Below are 26,031 nucleotides of genomic sequence, written 5' to 3' on the forward strand. Positions count from 1 at the left end.
CCTTCATGAAATTCAAGACGTCTTAGATTTCTTATAAGTGGCTATTTAGGGAATATTTTCTAGTGAATGTTTGCTTTGTTTTTTTTTTTAATTTATAAAACAGGAGTTAATTGTGATGCTGTTTTATAAAATAGAGGATTTTCAGACTACCTATTGTGAGATCTTTGTCTTTCAGTGCTTTCATTATACTATGATCTTGTTCTCTCAGATTCATACTTATGTACAGTGATAACATGTCTCTGCTTTTTATATTTCATTACACCTCATTGCTTTAGTATTCAGTAGTAGTAAAGCAAGATTATTTCATTGTTCTATCTTGTATTTTTTAAATGTTAGTGTTATTTTTATCTGCTTTGGTCTGAAAGTTTGTTCATCTCCAAACAGTTATATATTTTTTTCAATTTATTTTCATTATTATATCCATTCTGGATAGTATTCCTTAAATTTATTAGTATGGTTTAAGTGCCCAATGAGATCATTATTTCTCTAACCAATTTTACCATTTCATTAACTCTACATGTATGGGAAGAGAAATTCAGGATCTCAGATTAGGTTCAGCATACATACATTCCACTAGCACTTGTTGAGTGCCTACTATTGCCAATTGTTGCACTATGTCATTTAGTTACTCTACCAGCAAAATGTTAGGTGCTTTTATGTAATGCTTTCTCTTCTTCATTTTTTTAATATTTATTTTTTAGTTGTATTTTTCAGATTAGGTTCAGCATACATACATTCCACTAGCACTTGTTGAGTGCCTACTATTGCCAATTGTTGCACTATGTCATTTAGTTACTCTACCAGCAAAATGTTAGGTGCTTTTATGTAATGCTTTCTCTTCTTCATTTTTTTAATATTTATTTTTTAGTTGTAGGTGGACTCAATATCTTTATTTCATTTTTATGCGGTGCTGAGGTTTGAACCCAGTGCCTCATGTGTGCTAGGTGAGCACTCTACCACTGAGCCACAACCCCAGCCCCCCCATAATGTTATCTCTTCTAACCTCATAACTGTGAGATAATCATTCATTCAACAAGTTACAATATAGTATTATGGCAAGTGAGTGCTCCAGTGAAGGTATACACTTTTTTTTTTTTTTAAGAGACAGGCACTTTGATTAAATGCCATACTGTTCTCATAACTTTCTAAGGTTGGTACTATTATTAGCCCCATTTTAAGATGGAGAAACAGAGGTATAGAGCAACAACTAAAGGTCACACAGTTAATAAAGAATAGAATTGGGACTTGAACTCATGTAGTCTGGCTTCAGAGCCTGTTTTTAACTTCTGTGCTTAATATGAAGTTTTTGCCAAGTAAACAAATCAGTTACTTCATTCTAGAGAATGGAAAAACAGCTAACAACAAGGAAAGATCAAAGCATTAGGAAGTGAGTGGAATACTTTTGACTATTATTTATAAATATTATTTATACGATGACTTTTTATATTCCTAGAGGTCTTCTATAGTTCTGAAACATAGTATGTATATGTATAAATACTATGTATATATACTGTGTTTTAGAAGATTAGCTAGGATTCTTTTTGTGAGAAAAGATTTTTCTAAAATTTAATTTAGATGACCCTTCTCCCTCTCCCTATCTGTCTCTCTCACCAGATGACCCCTATGTGTATACATAGACTTGCCCTTTTGAAAAACAGGTTGAAAATATGATTCTTAGTGCTCATATGCTATGCAAAAAGAGATGTAAGTGCGAGTTTTCCCATGTGTATACTTTGTAATTTGCAATACCATTTATTGCTAATTATAGTAAATTAAAGACTAGAAGAATAAAGGTTTTTAGATTCGTTTGTAGATAAAAATTTAAATGTTTGTAATATTTGAGTTTGCACAGGAATATGTTTCTTAATTGCTTATATACTATTTCATTATAAAGAATATTTTTGTGTTATTACAGTAAACAGTGTTTATTTAAATCTTTTGAATCTTCCCTCCATTTCTCTTTTTTAAATTATTCTGAAGGTATTTGGTAGCCTTAGGCTGCATTAAACCACTTTGTGACCTTTTGACTGTTATGGACTCCAAAATAGTTCAAGTGGCTTTAAATGGACTTGAAAATATTTTACGTCTTGGAGAACAAGAATCTAAGCAGAATGGCGTAGGCATTAATTCATACTGTGCTCTCATTGAAGAAGCATATGGTAAGCAATTAGTTAAAAATTTTCAATTGCAGTTAATTCTTAATTGTCTGTCATAGGCAATTTTCCCCTCTACTTGCATACATGTTTTTTGTTGTAAGACCAGTATATTTTAAAAAATGTTACCCATAATTCTATTTTCCTAACAACTTATTTCACTGTTTACCTCTTTTTTACATTGTCCTATGCACAAATACTTTAGATCAATTTAATTACAGTGTGTAGTTTTGTATTCTACTTGTTAATATTTTAGAAAAAGTTTATACTTCTCCATAATTTTTATAATTATAATTGCCATATAATGTTATATGAGTGAACAGTGTATGCAGTTTCGGTCATACTCTTGCAGTTGACCTTTAGTTTGCTTCTGATTATGCCAATATAAGCATTTTTCTGCATATAAATTTGTGTCTTCTGTTGAATTAGTTTCTTGGGATAAATTTTCAGGAGTACATTTATGGAATCATAGATAGAAATTTTGATTTAGCTTTTGATATGTCTTTTCATTTTGCTTTCTAAAAGCCTATTACTTGAGAGTGTCACTAGCTCTTTGTGAATGTATTCATTAATCTCATGCTTATTTTATATAGTTGTTGATTTAACAGATGCAAAATGTATCACTAAGTTGTTTTCATGTGTATTTCTTGGCCTATTTCACATAGAGTAGTCTTGTCCATATGTATTTTCTTTTCAAAATGGTATCTTTATAGCACTTTGTCCAGTTTACCAATTTGGCTCTTCTTTTGTAAAACTTTGAATTAATTTTATATTATAGTTGTTTATTTTGAAATGGCTTTCTCCCAGTCTTTATTTTTTTTTTATTTTAATAAAGCAGATTGAGTTGATTTATATTTAATGAATGGTTCAACTTAATCTCCTATTTTTTTTTTTTAAGTTTACAAAATTATTGCCCCTTCTTGGAGGTTTGTTAAAAATTAATTTTTTGTTGACCAGATTTTTCTGATTGGATTCTTAAAATATTTAACTTATTGGAATTTATTTTATAATAGATATGAATCCAAATTGTTTTTTAAAAATTTATTTGTATTAATATTTCCTTGCCTTTATTAAGTCTCTTTATTTTATGCTGATTCAAGTTTTTATTTAGGATTCTTAAATGAAGCTAGAGATGTCACGTTGCGTTTATGTCAAATTACATAATGTTGCTGGTGAAGATATTACATCAATACGAGATAGTAATCACTGATTTACAAGAATATTTCCTTACTACAGTCATTATTTTGACCTTAAGTTATGAGTTTGGGCTATTTCATTACAATAGTATTATTATGATTTTAGAAAGAATATGCAAAATAGGCATAAGTTTTGGCTATCATTATATGCAAAAATTAAGTAAAAATAGCAGCCCTGTTGCCATGGAGTTATGTGTGTTATTGGTTTATTGTTTTGTATAAATATATACTGAAACTTTAAAAATGATTTGTTTTTATATATGTGTTTTATATAATAGGTCTGGATAAAATTGAGTTTCTGCAAAGCCACGAAAATCAAGAAATTTACCAAAAGGCCTTTGATCTGATTGAACATTATTTTGGTGTAGAAGAAGATGACCCCAGCATTGTACCTCAGGTGGATGAAAACCAACAACAGTTTGTATTTCAGCAGCAGGAAGCACCAATGGAAGGATTTCAACTTTAACTTGGTGGAGAAAAAAAATTAATGGCCAAGAAGGGTAGCTTCAGATATTTCCTCTTTGTTGCCAGTGTCAGGAGGAATGTTTCTTGTTTGTTTGTTTGTTTCTTTTTTACATAGAACAGAAAAGTAAGAATTTGACACACTTTTAAAAAGAAAAATTAAACAAAAATGTCTATTCAGATGTAGTCTTTTGTTATAAGTATTTTTTTGTTGTTTGTTTTGGTGTGACTATATGTTTTTGTTATTGGAATTTTTGTATCTGTGAACAATTAAATACATTATGCAATTATTTAACTGAAGCTTGAAAAGGAGAACTTTGATGAAGTATTACATAGTGATTCTGAATTTTTTCAAGTATTCTTGGAAACTGCACAATAGCAGTATAGCTATTGATAATTGCATTTTGGCAGTAAGTCTGACACATCCAATCTACTAAATCTACCTCTGTCTTGAAGCAAAAATAAAAACAAAAAAGCTTCAGAAGCATGAAATCATGTAAAAGCTAAATTAGAATGTGAAAATATTTATTACCTTAAGTTATTAATCACTGTGCTGTAGGTTATACTTTGCAAGTATAAATTGCAACAGAAAACCTGTAAAATTTATTTATAAAACAGAAGAAATATTGTACTGATAATCAATTAAGATGTCACAATTGTGAAGAGAGAAGCAGTTCTTCATGTTGTGCACATTAAGAAGATTACAGAACACTTAAATATTTGTTTTTAACATATAAATGCTATTATACTAGTATATTTTATATTTTAACCAAATGTGCTACCATTTTTGAAATAGTGTTTTATTATGTTTTCACTGTTCATTTTAAAGAGCATCATGACAGTGATGCCATCATGAATCTAAAGTTGTGCTGCATACCTAAAATGATACTGTATTATTTCTCTGACTTTTCAGAGCAGTAATTGAAAAGTTTTATTCTCTTTGTGATGATGAACTTAAGTACTTGAATGACAAAAGTATCCTGAAGAAATCACCTTGTTACGTATTACATTATATTAAGTGCATTTAATATTTGGGCAGTAAGTGATGATATTAAGGAAAATTGGTAAGGATTCTTTAATATGGTTGGAATCTATATTAGAACTTTTTTGTTTTGGGTAATAGTCATACTGCTGCTTATTATGAATTATGTATTAGATTACATTTGTATCAGATTGGTCACTATAATGTGTGTGTTTGCTAAATTAACAGCAAAAACCTCTTTAAACTCTGAAAATTTAAAAGAAAGGTTTCACTAGAAAAATTACATATATATTATATATACACGTGTGTCTATTACTCTCTCAGTCCAGTGCATGGAAGAATTTTCTAAGCAGTTGTGGTACTGTTGAATTATCTTTTAATTTATTGTTATATGCATTCTATTTAGATTTCCAATTATATACCTAGAAAAATTATTTAAAATGTAATTTGCACCTCTTTTAAGATGGGAACTAAAGCAATTTTTATATGATTCATAGTCTATTCTATAAAGAGAAAGATTTCATTTATGATAGCATTTATAATGTTTCTGCTGGAAATCAGAGGCATGTTACAAAAGGAAGGTGTATATAGGAGTACTTTTAAGTAGTATAATACTTTGTAAATTATATATCATGAAACTAAGCTTTTGGCAAAGATACTTAAAATCTACAGCTATAAAAATCCAGGTTTAAGTGGTGTCCATAATGCTAACTTCATCTGCCAATCCTGTTTTATACTGTTAAGTAGGTTGTATCTGTGCCATTTTTATTATGGTGGATGTTATGTAGTTGCATATAAAGTTTCTTTTGCATTATGCGTATTCAAAAACAGGGTAGTTATATTAGATATTGCCAAATTGATGATGAATTTATCAGATAAAAACTGTTTTGTGGTGCCAATGGTTCTAAGCATCAGGTGACAGGGTATTCTGCTCTTTCTATTCAATTGAACTTGATAATGCAGCATAATTTATAAACTAACCAGCTGTGCCTGCTTTTGAGGACCCCATAATCAATATAATAAATCTCTGAGCCAAATCTTCCAAAAAGACTTTTTTCCTTATAGAAAGAAAAATAATATATGTGTGTGTATGCACATGCAGGCACACATTGAATGACCTATCAAGGGAGATTTAAAATGTTTTGCCAATAAAATAAATGTTATATCTCTAAGAACAGAATATGACAAATGTTAACCATTTAAATATAAACTTATATTTAGTTTCTTGGATATGTTACTTGGCTAGTAATTTGTTTATATTTGAATGCAAAGACATTTAACTAAATTTAGGCCTGGTGGTGAGTTTATTAGATCAAACTGAACAAGAGTTTGTTTTTAAAATTTGTTAAAAATACTACCACTCAGACTGTCTTAAAATAAAACATAAAAAGGGCTGGAGATGTAGCTCAGCGGTAAAGTACTCCTGGGTTAAGTCCAAAAGAAAAAAGACAAAAAAATAGAACCACTCTTTTCAAGTGTATCATTTAAAATGCTCCAAAATGTATTTCCATTAATTTTCACTCTCCCTTGTGAAAAAAAAAAATTTTTAATTTGCTTTTGTAAGATTCATTACATTTACATCCCAGAGAAACTGTGCCAAATGAAATTCAATGAAATAAAAATGTGTTATAAAAGGGAATGTATACAACATTAACACATATATCAAGAAGATACTTTTGAAAGAGTTCATTTTATTAAATTTGAATTAAATATGGTCTTTTATTTTGTCTGAATTTAAATTTCTACTAGTTAATCTATGCAATCATGCTTACTTATTTTGTAAGTATTTGACTCACTGACCAGTTTTATTCTGAAAGGTTATTCTAACTTTTAGTGTCCTTAATTTCAATGTCATTTGTCCAATTATTGGTAGTACCAGAACAAGAAAGAAAGCAGGGGGAAAGGAATAAAATCTGCTGGCACAGAAATAAACGTGTAATTTAGTAACTGTAAAACCTGTCTGCAGTTAAAGGTTGATTTACTGGGTAAAAGAAGAATTTATTATCTTTGCCTTTGTATTTTTTTTCTTAAGAGGGAGTATTATAGAAAAAAGTAAATATAAAAAAGCATTATTGGATTTTTTGTTGGTATTCTAAATTCGGCAATCTATTGGTTGCTTAATTGTGAAACTGAAATCAAATTCTTGCTAACTTTTATTTATTTTAATTAATAGTATTGTTTTATGAAATGTGGACATGTTAGGAGCCAATATAATAGGATTCTAAAAGAATAATATATCTCTAAATTCTGATTGGGGGTCAGTTGAGGGGGAGGATATTCTTACTTAAATAAATAAACCAACATATGAGCAGTATGCAATATTATGAAATGTTACAACACTATATTAAAAATAATAAAATGCTATTTTACAATTGCATTTATGTAAATGTGTCTCAATTATTTGTTCTCATGATTGTTTATTCCTAACAGAGAACAAAACCAGATGCCATTATTGGTTAATATTCCATCTGCTTTATACAGCCATCAAAGAAGATAAAATGGAATAAAAAACTTGCTTGATTAATCCAAAAGTAGGCGGAAGAAGAGGAAAAAGGAGACCAAGAAAAATTAGCAAGATGGTAGATCTAAATTCAGTTACATAAATAATCACAGTGATTTTTTAAATGATTTAAAGATTTCAGTTAAAGAGCAAAGATTGTCAGAATAAAATAGTAAGAGCCATATGGTAAATTTGTTTTCAGTTTTTTGAGAAACTTCCGTATTGTGTTCTCCACATCCCTAACAGCATTTGTGATTTTTTTTTTTTGTCTTTTTGATAATAGCCATTATAACTGGGGTAAAATGGTATCTCATTGTGATTTTGATTTCCATTTCCCTGATGGCTAATGATATTGAGCCCATTTCTAGTTACAAATCCAAGAGAATTGAAGTCATACCAAAGAGATTACCTACACAACCATATTTTGCAGTACTGTTCATAATAACTAAGGTACAGAATCAGCCTAGTTGTTTTGTTCTTGAACTTTTTTATGGGATACTGTTAAGTCACTTAGGAAATACTTGATTTTTTATAGGTTTCCTTTTAAACTTTGTGAGGCAGACACAGGACAGCCTTTATTTTATTTCTGAAGCAGTTGCATTCTGAATACTGTGATACTCCATGAATTACAGGTAATTCGTTTCTCCATATCCTTTCAGATGGTTATTTTGATGGTCTTGGGTAGGTAGTGGTCACATGGTAACCAAACACACTCAAGGAAGGACCCTCTGCATATCTCCACTAGTCTGTATAGCTCTGTCACCTTGGGGATAGCATTCTGAGAACTCTGTTTGTCCTGGCCTCCCAACTCTGCCCAAATCTCATCCTGGGTCTCCCTTCCATGTCCTGCAGTCTCCTCTTAGAAGTAAAATGGCAAGTAAAAAGAACTCAGCTAATTTTTCTTTATTTCACTCACTGCTCACTATCTGATATCTGCTCTTGGTTTCATATTTGGCTAGAGGTAGATCTAGTCCTTATTACTACATTTTGGCCAAAAACACATAATAGCATAGTAATGCATAATGTTTTTTTTTTTTAAAGAAAAGTGGGCTTTAATCCCTTTTATCATTTCATTTCTAATATTATTATGGGGTTTTTGTATCTAAATAATTTGCCAGATTTAGTTACATTGTTCTTCTGTAACCTTTAACTTATTTCATTAGTTTCTGCCCTTAATTTTATAATTATCAATCTTTATTCCCTTTGGATTTGTTTAAATATTTACTTTTTAGTTGCAGTTGGACACAATACCTGTATTTTTATTTATTTTTATGTGGTGCTGAGGATCGAACCCATGGCCTCACACGTGCCAGGTGAGCACTCTACCACTGAGCCACAACCCCAGGCCCTTTTGAATTTTTTATAGTTTTTTTTTTTTTTCCTTTAGGATATTTAAGACCTTCATTCTAAATATTTTCTAAGAAAAGTACCTTGTGAGGATAAAAATTTATATTCACGATTTTAAAATGTAGATGCCAAATTAAGAAAGTATAGGGATGATATATATAATTTAAAAAGTTAATGGGCTGAGGTTGTGGCTTAGTGGTAGAGCACTTGCCTAGCATTTGTGAGGCACTGGGTTCGATTCTCAGCACCACATAAAAAATAAACAAAATAAAGGCATTGTGTCCATCTATAACTAATAAAAATATTAGAAAAAAAGTTAAATTAGTGTTATTCAAACGAGTTTAAAGATCACTGACATTTTGATTTTAGAGAGTCCTTAAATGGTTTAGTTTAAAGCTAATTTTAATGACACAAAGTGATCATTTTAACATTCTCTGGTAACCAAAAGCTGGACCAAGTATCCAGGTAAACTGGCATATTTATACAGTTGAAGAGTATAAAGCAAATAACAGGAATGAACTATATACTATTTGTGTATGAACACAACATAATGTTAAGAATCCACAAAGGTGTATACTTTGTGACTCCATCTATATAAAGTTCAAAAACAGGCAAAACCAATGTATGGTGGTGAAAATCATTGTTACCTTTGGGAGTGATGACTTCAGAAAGAGCACAGAGCCTTCAGAGGAACTATTAATATTCTACTTTTTGACCTGGGCAGTGATTATACAAGTGTGTTCTCTGAGACTTTTATCAAACTATATATAGTTTTTTGTGCACTATTTTTTCAATAAAATTTACTTTAAAATATGAATAAAAAAGACTTTGTTTCTTGCTGCAAAAATAAAACCATGACATATTTTTAACATGTTCTATTTGACCTGTCTTTTATTGTTTTTGATAATAATGATGGTATTCAAGTGAACGCTGTGTCAGAATGTCATTTAGCTTTATCCTGTGCAGCCAATGCAGCTTCTTCACGCCACTTCGCTTTCTTTGCCAGGTTCCAACTTGTTAAGGATTCATGCCGTTCTGCAGCCTGCACAAAAACCAAAACAAAGCATTGTCACTTTCTGGAGTACCTTGTGTTTTAGTAAAACATATAGAAGAGATTTTGTAAAAGGAAAATAACCTAGAATGTCTGTCACGAATAATATTCATGATCAATGTTTCTTTGGTATGAAAAAAAAAAAAGTTGCTAAACTTGTAGTGGACAGAAGAGCTGATGTCAGAAATCTTTCCCCATCCTCTCACTACACACAGATTTGTTGAATAAAATATAACAAAGACATTTTCAAATAGTTAACCTCCAAATCAGTAAAGGGAATTCCTCAGGTATCAGAAATGAAAGTAACTCAAAGGATGAATTGGTGGGGAATGGGAGAGGCTGAAACCACATGGAAGGAAATGGTTTTAATCAGAGGCATTGGGGGAAAATATTGGCCTTGACAACTGTGGACTGGAAATTTAATCCAGGATTTGGATTCTGAGCATGGAGCTGAGCTACTTCTACAAAGCTGAAGAAATCAGGAAGAGGGAAGATATGACTAAAACTCCTTTCACTATCCCAGGAACAGGCAGGAAAAGTAAGCATTTATGTGAAGGGAGTAAAAATTGAAAGCAGTGTTTGTCTTTTTATTATAGAAGTCTCAGTGTTCTAACAATGTAAAGATTTGTGGAAACTAGAAAATCAATTTAGCAGGCTTTCATTTATGAAGAGTAGGTTGAAAACAAGAGATAATTGCATTTCTTTGTATTAGTGTTCAGTCCAAAGTGTTTTTTAAAGTTTCCCATTTGATAAGAAAGAAATATGTTTTTTTCCAAGCTAACAGGAATGACTGGATAGTTACATAAAAGTATGTTTATGGGCCCTAGTTCCTATATGAAGTGTGGGCTCAGATTCACTTGAGAACCTGAAAGGTAAAGGATGGAACCATAGGATTGGGCAGATTGGCTAAATGTATCCAGAGTACACGTAGGGAATAGTAATAGTAAGATTGGCTAAATATACCCAGATTTAGGTATCCAGGAAAGCTATTCTTTGTGGTGTGGCTGCATGACTGAAATGCAGTGTGCATAACTGGTGGAGCCATCATCTGTCCCCTGGGTTCAGTTTCAGGTGACAATGCAAAGGGATTCTAGGATGGTAAGTTAGAGTCCAAAGAGAGCTCCTACATGGAGACTGGCAAAGAGAGAGAAGTTAAGACTGGAGAAGGGAGACTCAGCAGTGTTACACATCTCCCAATATTTTGGGGACTACTCTTGATGGTAAAAAGTGACCAGCAGATGGAAAGATTTGGGAAGGCAGAGAACAAAATTCTAAAGTTGTCAGCTCCTAACTTCTCTCTAACCGTATCAAGCATACACCATACATTGAAGTTGGCAAGCAGACACTCACAAACAGGACACAAACAATCTAGATGACCTTGGCAATCACTTCGACTTGTATAGTTCTTTTTCTTAATTCTATGCAATAGCTAATTGAGTTCATAATGTAAGAAACCATCTATCTAGTCTGCATAATTTTCACAGGACAAAGTTCTTGTGCAGATTTTCAACTAGGTTATAAACTGTCCTGGTTTTGTTTCTGCTTAGTTTACAAGTGGAAAAAAAGTCCCCACCCCTGTCTTGGCCATATAGTTAAATTACTGGCCCAAATTTCTATGCATAAATTTGTTTCTAGTATGATAGATACAAGATACCAGATTTCAAAAGACAAATTTGTCTTACAGTAATGAATGGCCATAATCCTGGAATTGAAAATATGTCATAACATTCCTTAAAATTCAGTCTTTTTTCTTTTTCTGTAGTGCAGGAGTTGAACCATGGCCTCACATTTGCCTAGCATGCATTCGACCAGTGAGCCACATCCCAGCACACAACAGATCTGTCTTTAAGCAGGCACTCACCCTTTTGGCTGATGCTATCACTGCAAAGCAGGCAATAATTGTGAGTCCTATCATTATGTAACAAGCTTTCACTCGGGCTTTGTTTCTTGCAGCATCTATCATTTCAGGCCTAAACCAAGATATGAATTTTGTTAATTATGTTAAAGTAATACAGTTTTCTGATAGTCATGATAATTATTTGTTAAAGGGATATTCAAAAAATATCCCTGAATGTAAAACAGACATGAAAATCATTCAAATGCTAGTCCATTAGTATTACCAATTTTAAATTAGCAGTTATTTATTCAGATCTTAGAATAATTAACCACTATGAGATCACTGTCTAGTATATTTAGTTTCTAATTGCTCAAAATATAAATACAAGAGATTATGGTCCAACTGTGGTTTTTATTCACCAAAAGGAATAAGGGTTACAGCCTGTGTATGTCTATGATTCATATTAATTTAGCTTATATGTTAAATAGGCCTTGGGTTTTCATTTTAAATGGGTTAGTCTTTAAAACTCACTTTCAACACTTTGCTTTTTTCACTAGCCTTCCAATCTCTCTCTCTCTCTCTCTCTCTCTCTCTCTCTCTCTCTCTCTCTCTCTCTCCTGGGGATTGAACCCAGGGATGCTTAACCTCTAAGCCACATCCCTAGTCCTTCTTATATTTTATGTACATACAGGGTCTTGTTAAGTTGCCGAGGCTTACTTTGAATTTATGATCCTTCTACCTCATCCTCCCTAGTCACTGGGATTACAGGTGTGCACCACCACCACAGTACCCAGCTCCAATCTCTTCTTGCCCCCTCCCATCCTATTACCCAAAGACACTATTATATTATGAATGACTATTAGAGAAAGGGTGTTTCCTTCATAGCTTTTGCAGGAAGTTTAAAAGAAGTGACCCAAATTATAATAATTTGTTAAAGAAAAAAACAAAGGCACCTTCATTTTTTTTTATTATTCTGAAGTGTGATATACTCATTAAAGTACTGGGCTATCTTATTAATAGTTACATTCTAGTTGTCCAGGATTTTAGCAACACTAATTACAAAGTAATGTTACAAGAAGAATCACGGATAGAGAACTTTTATATTGAAATTAACTGTAAACTTTGAAATTTGCAATAATATGAAGTGGCAGTTTATAAATATGCATAATCAAAGTACTTGATTCTTGAGAATATGTTCAATGACATTCTTTTCTACCTAATGTCAAATTTAAATACAGTGCAGTTACATTAAAAATTCTCCAGGAAGACAAGTTACAATTTCTCTTAAAAATGAAAAACTAACTTTTCTACTAATTGAAAGGTTACAGAAAGCAATATTAAGCTTATTTTCCTTAGATTTCTGGGCAGAATAACATAAATTTTAAGATGTTAGTTGTGACAGGTTCAATTAGTGTCTATGGAGACATTATTAGGTTTTATTTCCTGCTACCTTTTGTTCCAGATGGAACTTAAAAGATCTTGTCTTTTTGACCTATCCATCTGGCTTTGATTTATTATATCAAATTAGTTTAACACAGCAAAAATTTAAAAAAATAGCATGGTTATTAAATAGAATTAATGTATGGTACAAAAATTATAGGTCACTTAATTACATGTCCATTAAGAGCATAAAAAGGGAAAGTTGTTTATATTTCAGAACTAACAACAGGAATATCCCTCCTAAATAGCAAGACTTTAAAAATTTGTTTAAAACTACAAACATGGCACCTTGTTCATTGTTAAATGCTCCTGTTCATAATATGTCTTTTGACTGTAATCCTTAGGAAATTAAATTATTTTGGTAAAATGGGTCTCTTCCCACATTTAACTATGTTAATACTGAATTAAGCATAGGATCTCTTTATAAGCATTAATTTACAGTGGGCTGCTTTTTTACAATCTTCATACCAAGCAAAACAAGATTTGTTTTATAATAACAGCAAATGTCTCTACTGTTGAATAAATACAGAAATAGGCTCCAAAAGCCATGTTATTTCAATTTCATGTTCGTTTCCAATTTAAAAAACTCTGAATCCAAAAAGGAATAAAAATGCTTCAGAATTCATTGTTGAGAATACATTTTTCCACCACATGTTTTTTTCTCCCCCATTTATTTGAGGTGCTTTGAGTAACTGGTAAACTAAGGAGCACCAAAACTAAAAGCGACGTGTGAAGAACAAGACACAAGCCCCGTTTCCATCATCTATGTATTCTAATGAGCATTCTAATGAGTAAAATACAATATATAGAATATCTCTAATTTTTTTCAGCATTGTCGCTTCAGACTTCCTATTTTTTAACGATCAGTTTTAAAACTAGCAGATTGATTTTATTCTTAGTTTCCTTCTCTTTTGTACCCCTTCTCTTGTAAAAGTCCTGTAAATTTGGCGGGGGTAGGGTGGAGTGGTGGTGGCATTAACTGAAATGATGTAATGATGTTTTTTTTTGCAAGTTACATATACTTATTTTTTAGAGGTGACATTACCCTGGCTGGGAAGTTGCTAGTTTTGAGTTTTATCATTTAGCCACCGTCTTGATGGGCTTAGGACAATGAGGATACTTCTATGTGTCCCAACTCCAGTAAACCTGGTACCCAGAGGGCTGCAGAATCACGTTCACCACAGGCAGTCTCCCTCCGCGCAGAGGAGGAGGCTGCCTGGATGAAGATTCTTCCCAGAGACCCTCCAGCAACTCCGTAAGCCATGATCAGGGAACTTTTTCCTTGATTTAGCGGCGACTCCTCAAGTTCAGGGCCCCTTCTCGCTCTCCAGGGCCCCCGAAGTCACCAGGGTGCTGGCGAGAACCGTGCCTTGTGTTTGGCTTAAATGATCTGGGAGCTCTGGGTATGTGGGCATAATAGAAGTGTCCAATGGTTTTCCGAAATCTGCAACTTCTGCAATCTCCCTATAAATTTAGGTGCCCACTGTCCAGTCAAGGGATTTGATGCATCGGAGGTGGGGGTAGTAATTTTCTTAAGGTGGCGGGTGTGAGTGTGAAAAACTGGCCCTGCTCCTTGGCCCCAGGGTATGGCCTCCCGAAACCTGGGCCGAGACATCCGCCACACTTACGGAACCCGAGGCGGGATCTCCTCTATCGATTTGAAACGGCCGGTCCACACCAGGATTTTCTTGTCGAATTGTGTGGGCTTGTGCTGGGCGAGGACCCTGTGAACCTTCCCTGCAGCAAAAGCGACAAAGATGGACAGAGGTAATGACGGACCCAAGGCACCGAGGATAAGCGCGATCAAGCCTCGACCCTCAGCCCTGGGCCCCTCGCCCAGCCTCCCTTTGTCCCCTTTTCCCCAAGATAGTCCCTCCCTTTCACTGGCTCACCGTGACTTTGGGCATCAGGATCGCTGCGGGTCTCACCACTGGAGTAGCGAGGGAGACCACAGAGCTGGAGAGCGGTTACCCGCAGACGAGCGGCTGCTGGAGACGCCCCTGGGGCGCAGCGGACCACGCACCCCGAGCCCAAGCGCAGGAGGCTCCCGACGGCCGAGAGCATGCTGCCTGCTTTTCCGGTACCGCCAGCCGCACCCGCACCCACTGATTCACCAGAGCGATCTCCCTCCAGCCCGTCCCGCTCCACCCCACCCCACCCCGACCTGGGGAACCCGGGATCTGCAGCTGGGACTGACGACTTGAGCTCCCTCTGGCTTGCTGTCCCCGCCCCGCGGATGACCCAGGACCACGGGGCCAGGGGAACTGATTCCCCAGGGAGCGGCCTGGTTGGGTTTGAAAACTCTGAAGTGTGCAGGCTCACAACCTCCTGAGACAGCTTGTGCTGTTCATTTATGAAATATCTCTTCGTATCAAGATTTGTGTTTCTATCAGGTTTTTGGTCTTTGCTTCCACCGTTTATGCAAAAGAGCTTAAATCCATCTAAACCCTTTCCTCAAGAAAGAGAAGTCAGTTCTTCAAGTGCAGGAACGTTCAAATATTTACCAAGGAAGAGTAGGGGCACTCACCAAACTTCGACTTTTCCCATAGGGAAACTGTTTGAAATTAGAACTTCCCACCCAGACCTCCACGTTTTTTCTCTTTTTTTTTTGGGGGGGGGGGGCAAAACTATCTCAGTTCCTACAACAGTTTTTCTCTGTTTTCACTTCTTGGTAAGCCCATAAACCTTCTAACTCCCTCCCTAACGTGCCTTTCTTCTGTTACTTTCCACTATCTCCCCTCTGCTCAAAGTGGGGAGAATTACTCTACTTTAGCACTAAATGGGAAGAGGGACTCCGACTCAAAGGCTGGAGAGAGGGATGTAGATAGTCCTATACTTTGAAGAAATATTTATTGTATTCCTCAAACAACAGACTCCGCCAAGAGAAAGCGTTCCTCAGCATCCCCTTCTTCCCACTTATCGCCCCTGAGTTTCCTTCCACACTTAGATGCTGCTTGGTGCTTGTCACTGGATTTCCAGAAATTTTCTTCCTAAATAGATCAGGCTCTTGAGGGTAAGAACTTCTCTGTAACTCTGAGCTGAATGCCTTTCACTATCAGTGTTTATCTATAAAGACTGATTAGTAATTCTGTAAAGATATATGCATCTATAGGACTGGCTGTAGAAAAAACTTCAACATTGCCTTCACACCTAAATTTAAATCTCATATTTGTGGCTTAAGAGTTACAAAATCATGGACAAATTATTTAAGTTATAAATCTTGGTCTCATTTAGTAGAATCAGAATTCCTACCTGTCATTCATTCATGCAATGACTACTCCAAACCTACTAGGTGCCTGCTACTACTCAGAGCTGGGGCTAGAGCAATGACAAGGTCAGTTGGGGCTTGTGGATTAAGAAAAATGAAGCATGATGGGGGGGAAAAAGTGAGCAAGGGTGTGATAAGGGGTAGGAGTGGATGCTATTAAGAAAGAATAGATAGGGATGCCCTTCTAAATGTGTCTGGCACATAATAATTTGTCAAAATACATAGTTTCTCAGGGCATGGTGGCACATGCCTATAATCCCAGAGGCTAAGACTGAGGCAGGAGGATCTCAAGTTCAAAGACAGCCTCAGCAATTTAGCAAGGCCCTAAGTAACTCAGTGAGACCCTGTCTCTAAATAAAAGAGAAAAAAGAGACTGGGCATGTGGCTCAATGGTTAAGCACCCCTGGGTTCAATCTCTGGTACAAAACAAAAACATTTAGTTTCTTTCCTTCAAATAGTCCCAGAACTCAAGGGCATTTTAATTCTCTGACCTGAAGAAAGTGTTATTTATTATATTCTCAGAATATATCTGAAAAATTGACACTATTTAATAAGTATTTAAGTAATGATGAGATAAATGCAGTCTTCACAAACTGACTCTATCCACACTTTAAGCAAAGACTGAAGTACTTGACAATCTATGTCCCTTTCAACTTTGTATCTCCAGTGACTATTATGTTGCTTAGCACATAGCAGTCTCTAAGTAAATATTTATGGAACAGAACTGAATCAATTTCTGTTTTAGAAAGTATGTTGCCATCAGTGATATCTGATTGTTCCACCATTATGCTAACTGACTATTCAAATATGGGTCTTTTTCTTTTTGATATTTTACTTGTCTTTACATCACTGGGAATATTCATAGAGTTAGAGAAAACTATCTCTGAGAAACAACTAGTTATTAATAGTTCACCAAGAAGTATTAAATTAGCTAAATAAATTTGTTTCTGTGGAGACAGCCAGATGTCATGTGGACATATCCAGGCATCTCTAGCACCAGAGACCTACAGGGCTAGTGAACAAGGCCTCAAGTCATGAGAAAGAGAACTATTTGCATTCTGTTCTTTATCCCTAATGGGATTAAAATATCATGTTTTGGCAGTGCTCTGCATAAAATAAATTACTTACAGCTGCATAAGAGATGTTTTCTTTAGTGCTACAATTAGAACATGTTAAAAAGAACTCGAATCAACTTCTAATAGAACAAAAAGATAATTGTATTCTTTTATGTCTTTTTCTAACAGGGCAGCACATTTATTCATTTAATAAGTATTTATGTTCTGGACAATGTTGCAGACTATGAGGTTGGAGCAGATAATCAAAGGAAATTCTCTGCCTCTTCAAGAGCTTCTGATTAATCCAAGGCAGTTTCAGTTTGCTCATAGTGTTCTATGTTCTTTTTCAATCCAAATCTCCATGCAATTTGTTTGAATATACTATTTTTAGTATTGTTCCTTCAAGACCTGCTTTTTGGTATGGTTTATATTTCCTTCAGCTACTGTAGTTACTTTTAAGATACACTTTCCTAACTAGGAATAGATTTGATGCAAATAGTTTTTACTTTTTTTTTCTTTTAAAATTATTATTCAAAAGCTGGTGTATTCTTTGCTTCTGATTTGAGTATCTAACTTACTGTATCTGATTGTCATTTGTTAGTCTGTAGTTGATGTTAAAAGTTAATTTATGAATTCATGAACATCCCATACTACACCAAAGGCAGTCATAAGAGAATTGCAATGCTCTGGAGCATTTATTGTAAGGAGGCTCGTTTGTGTGCAGTGGGTATAGTTGTCTTCATTGTCATGTTACTTTTTAATATTAAACACCTAAGCTGCCATGTATTTTTTTTCCACAGTTTTCAAGGAAGAGCACAGAACAATTTCCCATTTCATATTCATAGTATGAAAGTGAATTCTATTTTGAAAAAAAAAAAAAAGCTGTTGTAATCTGTGCTGGGCTAAGGTGGGGAATGCAAAGAGCGAGGGGCCCAGCTGCCCCTAAGGAGCTGTCAGTCTGGCTAGAATGATGTTCCCTCATCAGCAAATGTTCTACTGCCAACGGGGGATTTAGAAGGAACCTTAAATAACTTGTTTTCCCATTTTCTACTGGTCCTTTCATTGGAGAAGGTTCTAGAGAGACAGTTTACCTGCAGAGCCAGATTACAGTGGTCTCCAGTGCTTTGGACATCCTTATCAAGTTTGGGCTTGATAACCCACTAGGCACCAAGCGTGTACTAGCAACAGAAAGAGAAAGAAAGAAAGGAGGGAGGGAATGAATGAATGAATGAATAAGGGAGAGAGAAAGATGGGTGAGGAGGGAAGAAGAGAAAGAAAAAAAGAAGAAAAGAAAAAGAGGGAAAATTTTGGAATTATTCTGAAATTTAAATTATTCTTTTTAAAAAAATTATGGAATTATTCTTTTTAAAAAAAACTTTAAGGAAATATCAGAAGTTTCTTGAAGGTCCTTATACTTACATCTTAAATATATGTTAGCTTACAAATTGGGGAAGACCATACCATTGCAACACCTGAGGATGCCAAAGGTCTTCATTTGACCAAAGCTGATAACATCAAAACCTGATTATGATCTTTTGAAAAATCCAAATCTATCCAGGTAAAACCTTCCAGTGGTTCCATATCATACTTAGGACAAAATGTGAACTCTTTATTAACATCTAAATGACCTCTCCAAGTTCAGTTCTGACCACTGTCTCCATTTTCCACCTGTTCCAGTCACACTAGGCCCAGCACACTAGAGTTTCACAAACAGGACTAACTAACTTGCATCTCAGGGCCTTTGCTTTTGCCTCATGTGTTTGCCTCCTTGTCAATTTTTAGGTCTCAGTGCAGCTGTCACTACTTCATAGAGGCCTTTCCTTACAAACGTAGCTCCCCTCCCCACCTCCCTTTCATAGATCTCAGAGTTGTTCTCTACTGCATTACCTTGTTTCTGTGTGGGAGTTGCCATTCTTTGTACCTTACTATGTATTATCTGTCTGCTACCAGAAGGCTATCTCCATGACCAGCATAGTGATATAGCATAGTGCCTGCCACATCTGGAGGTTCTCAGATACACATTGGATAAAGGAATGCCATAGCCACAGCCTCAAGGAATGCATACATGAATGACACCTGCTGCTGCTTAATCTCATTCCATTAAGATTCTCAAAAGAGGGGCTGGGGCTGTGCCTCAGTGGTAGAGCACTCGCCTCGTACATGGAAGGCACTGGGTTCGGTACTCAGCACCACATATAAATAAATAAATAAAATAAAGATATTGTGTCCATCTACAACTAAAAAAAAAAAATTCTCAAAAGAGTGCTGGGGTCATGGCTCAGCGGTAGAGCGCTCGCCTATATGTGTGACTCCCTGGGTTTGATCCTCAGCACCACATAAATAACTAAATAAGATAAAGGTATTGTGGCCTACAACTAAAATAGTTAAAAAAAAAAAAAGATTCTCAAGGAGGAGGAGGAGGAGGTCGTCCAAATATCAGTCTGACAAATACATTCCGAAGAAAACAGATTGGATTATCTGCTTCTGCAGATAAAAACTGTTCCAAGTCTTTTATATTTTCTGTAATATGTAGTTTTTATTTGTTCTAGAAATAGAAAACATGAAATTCTTGCACATTTATGAAATACAATCTATGCAAACAGGACACCAGACAGCAAAAAGTCATACATCCATCTGCAATGACCATGTTCTTCACCTTCCTTAGGTGAAGAATCTTCACCTTCTAGCCGAATGATTGTGTTTGTAGTCTGGTTTGATGGTTATGGACACTCTTTTTAAAAATTTTTTTATTTTTTAATTTGTTTTAATTAGTTACACATGACAGTACAATGATCTTGACATATCGTACATGTGAATCAGATGGGGTATAATTTCTCATTTTTCTGAGTGTACAGGTTGCAGAATCACATTGGTCATGCAGTCATGTATATACACACAGCAATAGTAAAGTCTATTTTATTCTGCTAATGGTTATGGACACTCTTTACATGTCAGATTGTATACAATCGTCTAATTACTATGATGAAGCAGTTTCTATCCCTGATGATCGATTTTAAGCCCCAAAGCTCTTAGTAACAACCTTGTATGACCAAGTTGGCATTTTATGGTTCCAATTTCCAGTATGAAGTGTAATAATGTCTAGGCATAGCGGATTAAAAGGGCAGAGACTAAAGTTTTTTATTTGTTTCTTTTTTGTCTTTGCATGTTACCATTACACCACTATCTACAAAACAGAAACCTTATCATTACTTATGATCACAACAGTGAAGATTTATAACAAAATTTATTAAAGATAATTGACAGAGCATTGTTTGCAAAAATCATCTAATTATGGGTGCTCTCAAATAAGAGGTCTAGGTTGAGCTAAAGGATCAAAATCTAGGGAAGTTTTTTAGGGTTGAAACTAGATAACCTACGGTATAGAATGTTATGGAAGTTAAAAATCAGTTATTTCATTTTGTTCACTTATTTTCTCTTTCATTCACTTGAAAAGCGTTGAATAAGCATCTATACACAGAGGCCCAGCATAAACTAGATCTTTAAGGACTATCCATATTATGCTATCCAAAACTCAAATCTTAAAACTCTAGAAATCATCTGTCTCCTTAAACATATACTTAATTGTTACTTTGATTAAATACTAACTCTAAAAAGAACAGGATGTGATGTATAGGTTCAATAAGAAGGTTCTGTTGAGATCACACACACACACACACACACCAAAACTAGGGATGGAGACTTATGCATGTCTATGTTAAATAGTCTCTTTACTTCTGTTATGACAGTTATGTTATGAATTTCAAATGTTTCCTAACTTCCTCTGGTACTCATCTATAATGCTCAAAACTGCTTCATAAAAAGCTGGATTATTCTAAAAGACCATTAAAGAAGTGCTTGGAGCGGTTGCTATTTGTATAAGTGTTTCATTTAAAAATTGAATTGTAAGGTCACTTTAATATATGTTATAATTGCATTTGAGGGCTGGGGCTACAGCTCAGTGGTAGAGTGCTTGCCTAGCATGTGTGAGGCACTAGGTTCAATCCTCAGCATCACATAAAAATAAACAAATAAAATAAAACCATTATGCCCATCTACAACTACAAAAAACATTTAAAAATAATAATTGCATTGATAAGTTTAGTTACATATAAGTGAAAAATATCCTGCCTTATATAGTAATTGACTACAATTAAGCACAACATGAATATTTATTACAATGTATAAAAGGCATAAAAAAGTACACAAAGAAGAATAATATGAAACTTTAAATCAAGAATAAAGGCAGATCATGTAATAAAATATGTAAAAGGAAAATGTTAAAGTCAGTAGCAGATTCCTAAAAACATGCTTATGACTAACTACTATCAACTGTGTAGGATTTGGGTATGTGAAGAGATATAATAAATTACATATCTATTTCTTGCCAATTTTTAAATCAATTGAGAAATAAAACAAGCCTGCTGACAGGAGACCATGGTTTTACCTATATTATTCATGAATTTGATTGGAGGATGTCGCATCCACCTGTAGGCAAGTGGGCTTCCTGATAGTGAATACTGAAATTAAATAAACAGATTCATCAAGTCCCAAACCACCTGGTCCCACCTTGTGCCAGTCTGCCTGTGAAATGGATGGTGTGGGAAACAGACCAGAGTGTGTTTACTGAAGGCAGCAATATACATAGAAGAAGGAGTAAGACTGGGCAGATTCAGTCCCCTACCTCCCCTACAACCTCCCCACTAACTGAGGAGTTTCTCCTGAGGTGAGATCACATAGTACATGATCTAACAGGTATTTTCATTACTCAACCATGTCCTTGAAATGCCTGTTACTATCTGTTGCACTAGTTCATTTATTTTACCTTTGCTATAGTCTTATTTTTTATCCATTGTTGATCAATTCTATAGTTATCCACATTTTAATTCTTACATGTTATGCTTCATTGAACATTCTTGAGCTATTTTGTTGGGTATATGGACAATATTTTGTCTGGAGGTATTTATCTAGGAGTGGAATTTCCAAATCAAAATGAATGTAAATCTTTACTGTATCTATTTTAGGTTAAGAGTGAAACTTGATGGAACACAACATTAAATTAAGTTCATTCTCCTATTTTCCTTGCATTCAACCCCTATGCTATCCTTTTAAGTCTTCTGTGGACTATTTGTTCTCTGCCCCTTGTATAAAATCTTTTTATACAAAAACATTTTTAAAAAAATTTTTATTATTAGTTGTTCAAAACATTACATAGTTCTTGATATATCATATATTTCATACATTTGATTCAAGTGGGTTATGAACTCCCATTTTTACCCCATATACAGATTGCAGAATCACATCGGTTAACAAAAACATTTTGGACTAGTCATTTTATTGCTAAAAATAATGCCACTTTTAGAAATTAAATGTCTAAATCAATGTAATAATAAATATTATGAGCTTTATTTAAAATTAAACTTGGCTTCTTCCGAACACAGATCTCTTTCAAAGTGGAAGCTTGACATGGGAGAGTGAATGTATGGTCAGTTTCTTTTCTGTCATCTCCCCACTTTATGCTCCTCTGATTCACTCTGGCCTCTGAACCTTCAGTAGGTCATCTCTGGTTCTCTTAAATTTGGAAGAGAGATGGGGCCAGAGAAGAGAAAAGGGGCAAGAAGTTTTACTTGACTGATTTCTTTGTATTCTGGAGTTGCCCTCTCTGTCTTTGGTAGGTGCTAGATGCTGACTCTTTCTTGAGGGCTTTTTGTGGGTTCAGAGCTTGCTTCCTGAAGCTTCTTATATTCTCTGCTGCTGGTTGGCTGGTTTTGTTCACAGTCTTTTGGCTTTAAATTTCTGGGTCAGGGGCCAGCCTCCTGAGGAAAAGTGCCAAATTCTCTACATAGATCTTTCAAAGCTTCTCTCCTTTGGTTCTAAGTAAAAGAAAAGGATCCTTTCTCTCCCCCAACCAACCCAAATCCCAGAATGGCTATGACAGACATTTCAAAATGCTTCTGTAGTTTTCTCCAAAAATGTCTCTCTTAAGCCATCCTTCTCTCCTGGCTTTTCCAACATCTTAAATATTTGTATAGTTGTCGTTAAGTGAGGTGGGCAAGATTGTAGAATGTAAAGGATTTTGGCTGCAAGACTATAGTTGAGTTTGGGGTATTTTGAGTTTGAGATATTGTCTGGGTTCTCCAGCAGAAAAGGTGTGTGTGTATGAGAGAGGGGTGGGGAGAGAAAAAGAGAGACACAGAGAGAGAAAAATCTGTCTGCAGGTAGGACTGACTCCCTTTTTCTCAAGAAACCTTAGTTTTTTCACTTACAGTGTTCAATGGATAAGATGAAGCCCATCCACATTACGGAGGACAATCACTTTACTTGAAACCTACTGATTGAAATGTTAATCTTGTCTTTTAAAAAATCCCTTCACAAAAACATCTAGACTGGTATTTAGACAAATATCTGGGTACAATAATCTAGCTAATAGTGTTTTGCTATAGCAAAATACCAAAAATTGCATGGTTTAAATATCAGAAATTGATATCTCACAGTTCTGGAGGCTGAGAAGACCATGACCAAGGTGCCAGCTGATTTATCTCCTGTGAAAACTCTCTTCCTGTTCTGTAGATGGCTGTCTTCTTGCTGCTTCTTCTTATGGTGGATAGAATTCTAGTGTCTTTTCCTCTTCTTATAAGGGAACCAGCACCACAGGATTAGCACCCAGCTTTATTATCTAATTTGATCTTTTTTGGAGGGTGGGTACCAGGGGTTGAACTCAGGAGCACTCTACCACTGAGACACATCCCCAGCCCTATTTTATATTTTATTTAGAGAAAGGGCCTCCCTGAGTTGCTTAGTGACTCACTTTTGTTAAGGCTGCCTTTGAACTTGAGATCTTCCTGCCTCAGCCTCCAGAGCCTCTGGGAATACAGGTGTGCACCATCACGCCCAGCTCATTTGATCATTTGATCTTAATTATCTCTCAAAGACCTATATCTCCAAATACAGTCACAATGGGGGTTAGGAATGTAACATATAAACTTTGAGTGGACATTATATGATTTAGTCCATAGCACCACGTTGATAAAAAACATTAACCATGACAGATGTCTATTGGACATCCAAGATGTGAAGTAGGTTTTGAATATAAAGCATGGAATTTAGGAGATGAGGGTGAGAATTTTCATCCATGAAGTGTATCAAATCCAGGGGTTCTACGAGATCACCAAAGGAGTGAATATAGATAAAGAAGAGGACAAAAGACTGAGTCCTGGGCTCAAGAATTAGAGGAGGAACCAGCAAAGGAGAGAAAACAAATATCTACTTTAACTGTGGGAAGAGGAAAAGGGAGTGTGGTGATTTAGTCAACTTTCTTTAGAAAGTATCTTCAGGAAGATGATCAACTGTATTCAATACTGCTGTAGGTCAGGTAAAATTAGGACAAAATATTGATGACTGTATTTATTTTTTTTTAAAATTTTTTATTGTGGGTTGTTCAAAACATTACAAATTTCTTGACATATCATATTCCACACTTTCATTCAAGTGGGTTATGAACTCCCACCTTCACCCCATACACAGATTGCAGAATCACATCAGTTACACATCCATTGATTTACATATTGCCATACTAGTGTCTGTTGTGCTCCGCTGCCTTTCCCATCCTCCACCCTCCCCCCTCCCCACCTCTCCCCTCCCCTCCCCTCCTCTCTCTCTACCCCCTCCACTGTATAACCCTGAGGGTCTCCATCCATTACCATGCAATATCCCTTCTCTCTCCCTTTCCCTCCCACCTCTCATCCCTGTTAAATGTTAATCTTCTTCTCCTGCTCTTCGTCCCTACTCTGATCTTTGTTACTCTCCTTATATCAAAGAAGACATTTGGCATTTGTTTTTTAGGGATTGGCTAGCTTCACTTAGCATAATCTGCTCTAATGCCATCCATTTCCCTGTAAATTCTATGATTTTGTCATTTTTTAATGCAGAGTAATACTCCATTGTGTATAAATGCCACATTTTTTGTATCCATTCATCTATTGAAGGGCATCTAGGTTGGTTCCACAGTCTTGCTATTGTGAACTGTGCTGCTATGAACATCGATGTAGCAGTGTCCCTGTAGCATGCTCTTTTTAGGTCTTTAGGGAATAGACCAAGAAGGGGAATAGCTGGGTCAAATGGTGGCTCCATTCCCAGCTTTCCAAGAAATCTCCATACTGCTTTCCAAATTGGCTGCACCAATCTGCAGTCCCACCAGCAATGTACAAGTGTACCCTTTTCCCCACATCCTTGCCAGCACTTGTTGTTGTTTGACTTCATAATGGCTGCCAATCTAACTGGAGTGAGATGGTATCTTAGGGTGGTTTTGATTTGCATTTCTCTGACAGCTAGAGATGTTGAGCATTTTTTTCATGTACTTGTTGATTGACTGTATGTCCTCCTCTGAGAAGTGTCTGTTCAGGTCCTTGGCCCATTTGTTGATTGGGTTGTTTGTTCTCTTATTGTCTAATTTTTTGAGTTCTTTGTATACTCTGGATATTAGGGCTCTATCTGAAGTGTGAGGAGTAAAGATTTGTTCCCAGGGTGTAGGCTCCCTATTTACCTCTCTTATTGTTTCTTTTGCTGAGAAAAAACTTTTTAGTTTGAGTAAGTCCCATTTGTTGATTCTAGTTATTAACTTTTGTGCTATGGGTGTCCTATTGAGGAATTTGGAGCCCGACCCCACAGTATGTAGATCGTAGCCAACTTTTTCTTCTGTCAGACGGCGTGTCTCTGATTTGATATCAAGCTCCTTGATCCATTT

At 35.3% G+C, this 26,031-nt stretch overlaps 2 protein-coding genes across 3 annotated transcripts in view; one reads left to right on the forward strand and one right to left on the reverse strand.

The window, feature by feature from the left end:
• Kpna5 (karyopherin subunit alpha 5) overlaps positions 1-7,170 on the forward strand; it is a 46,631-nt gene extending 39,461 nt beyond the window's left edge. For both annotated transcript variants that reach the window (XM_046426439.2, XM_046426438.2), the window contains 2 exons: positions 1,981-2,159; positions 3,628-7,170. In XM_046426439.2, coding sequence (XP_046282395.1) covers positions 1,981-2,159; positions 3,628-3,815 — 367 coding nt within the window. In that variant the 3' untranslated portion in view covers positions 3,816-7,170. The remainder of the gene's footprint in view (positions 1-1,980; positions 2,160-3,627) is intronic.
• A 1,148-nt stretch (positions 7,171-8,318) lies between these two features.
• Positions 8,319-15,106, reverse strand: Fam162b (family with sequence similarity 162 member B). The gene is made up of 4 exons (XM_046426440.2): positions 14,861-15,106; positions 14,597-14,705; positions 11,553-11,661; positions 8,319-9,682 (listed from the first exon to the last, which is right to left on the reverse strand). The coding sequence occupies exons 1-4, from the start codon at positions 15,030-15,032 to the stop codon at positions 9,584-9,586; spliced, it is 489 nt and encodes a 162-aa protein (XP_046282396.1). The 5' UTR covers positions 15,033-15,106; the 3' UTR covers positions 8,319-9,583.
• Between the last annotated feature and the right edge of the window lie 10,925 nt (positions 15,107-26,031).

Source organism: Marmota monax, unplaced genomic scaffold (genome assembly GCF_021218885.2).
Source record: "Marmota monax isolate L192 unplaced genomic scaffold, Marmota_monax_Labrador192_F-V1.1 WCK01_AAM20220418_F8-fsc00174, whole genome shotgun sequence".
Lineage (NCBI taxonomy): Eukaryota > Metazoa > Chordata > Mammalia > Rodentia > Sciuridae > Marmota > Marmota monax.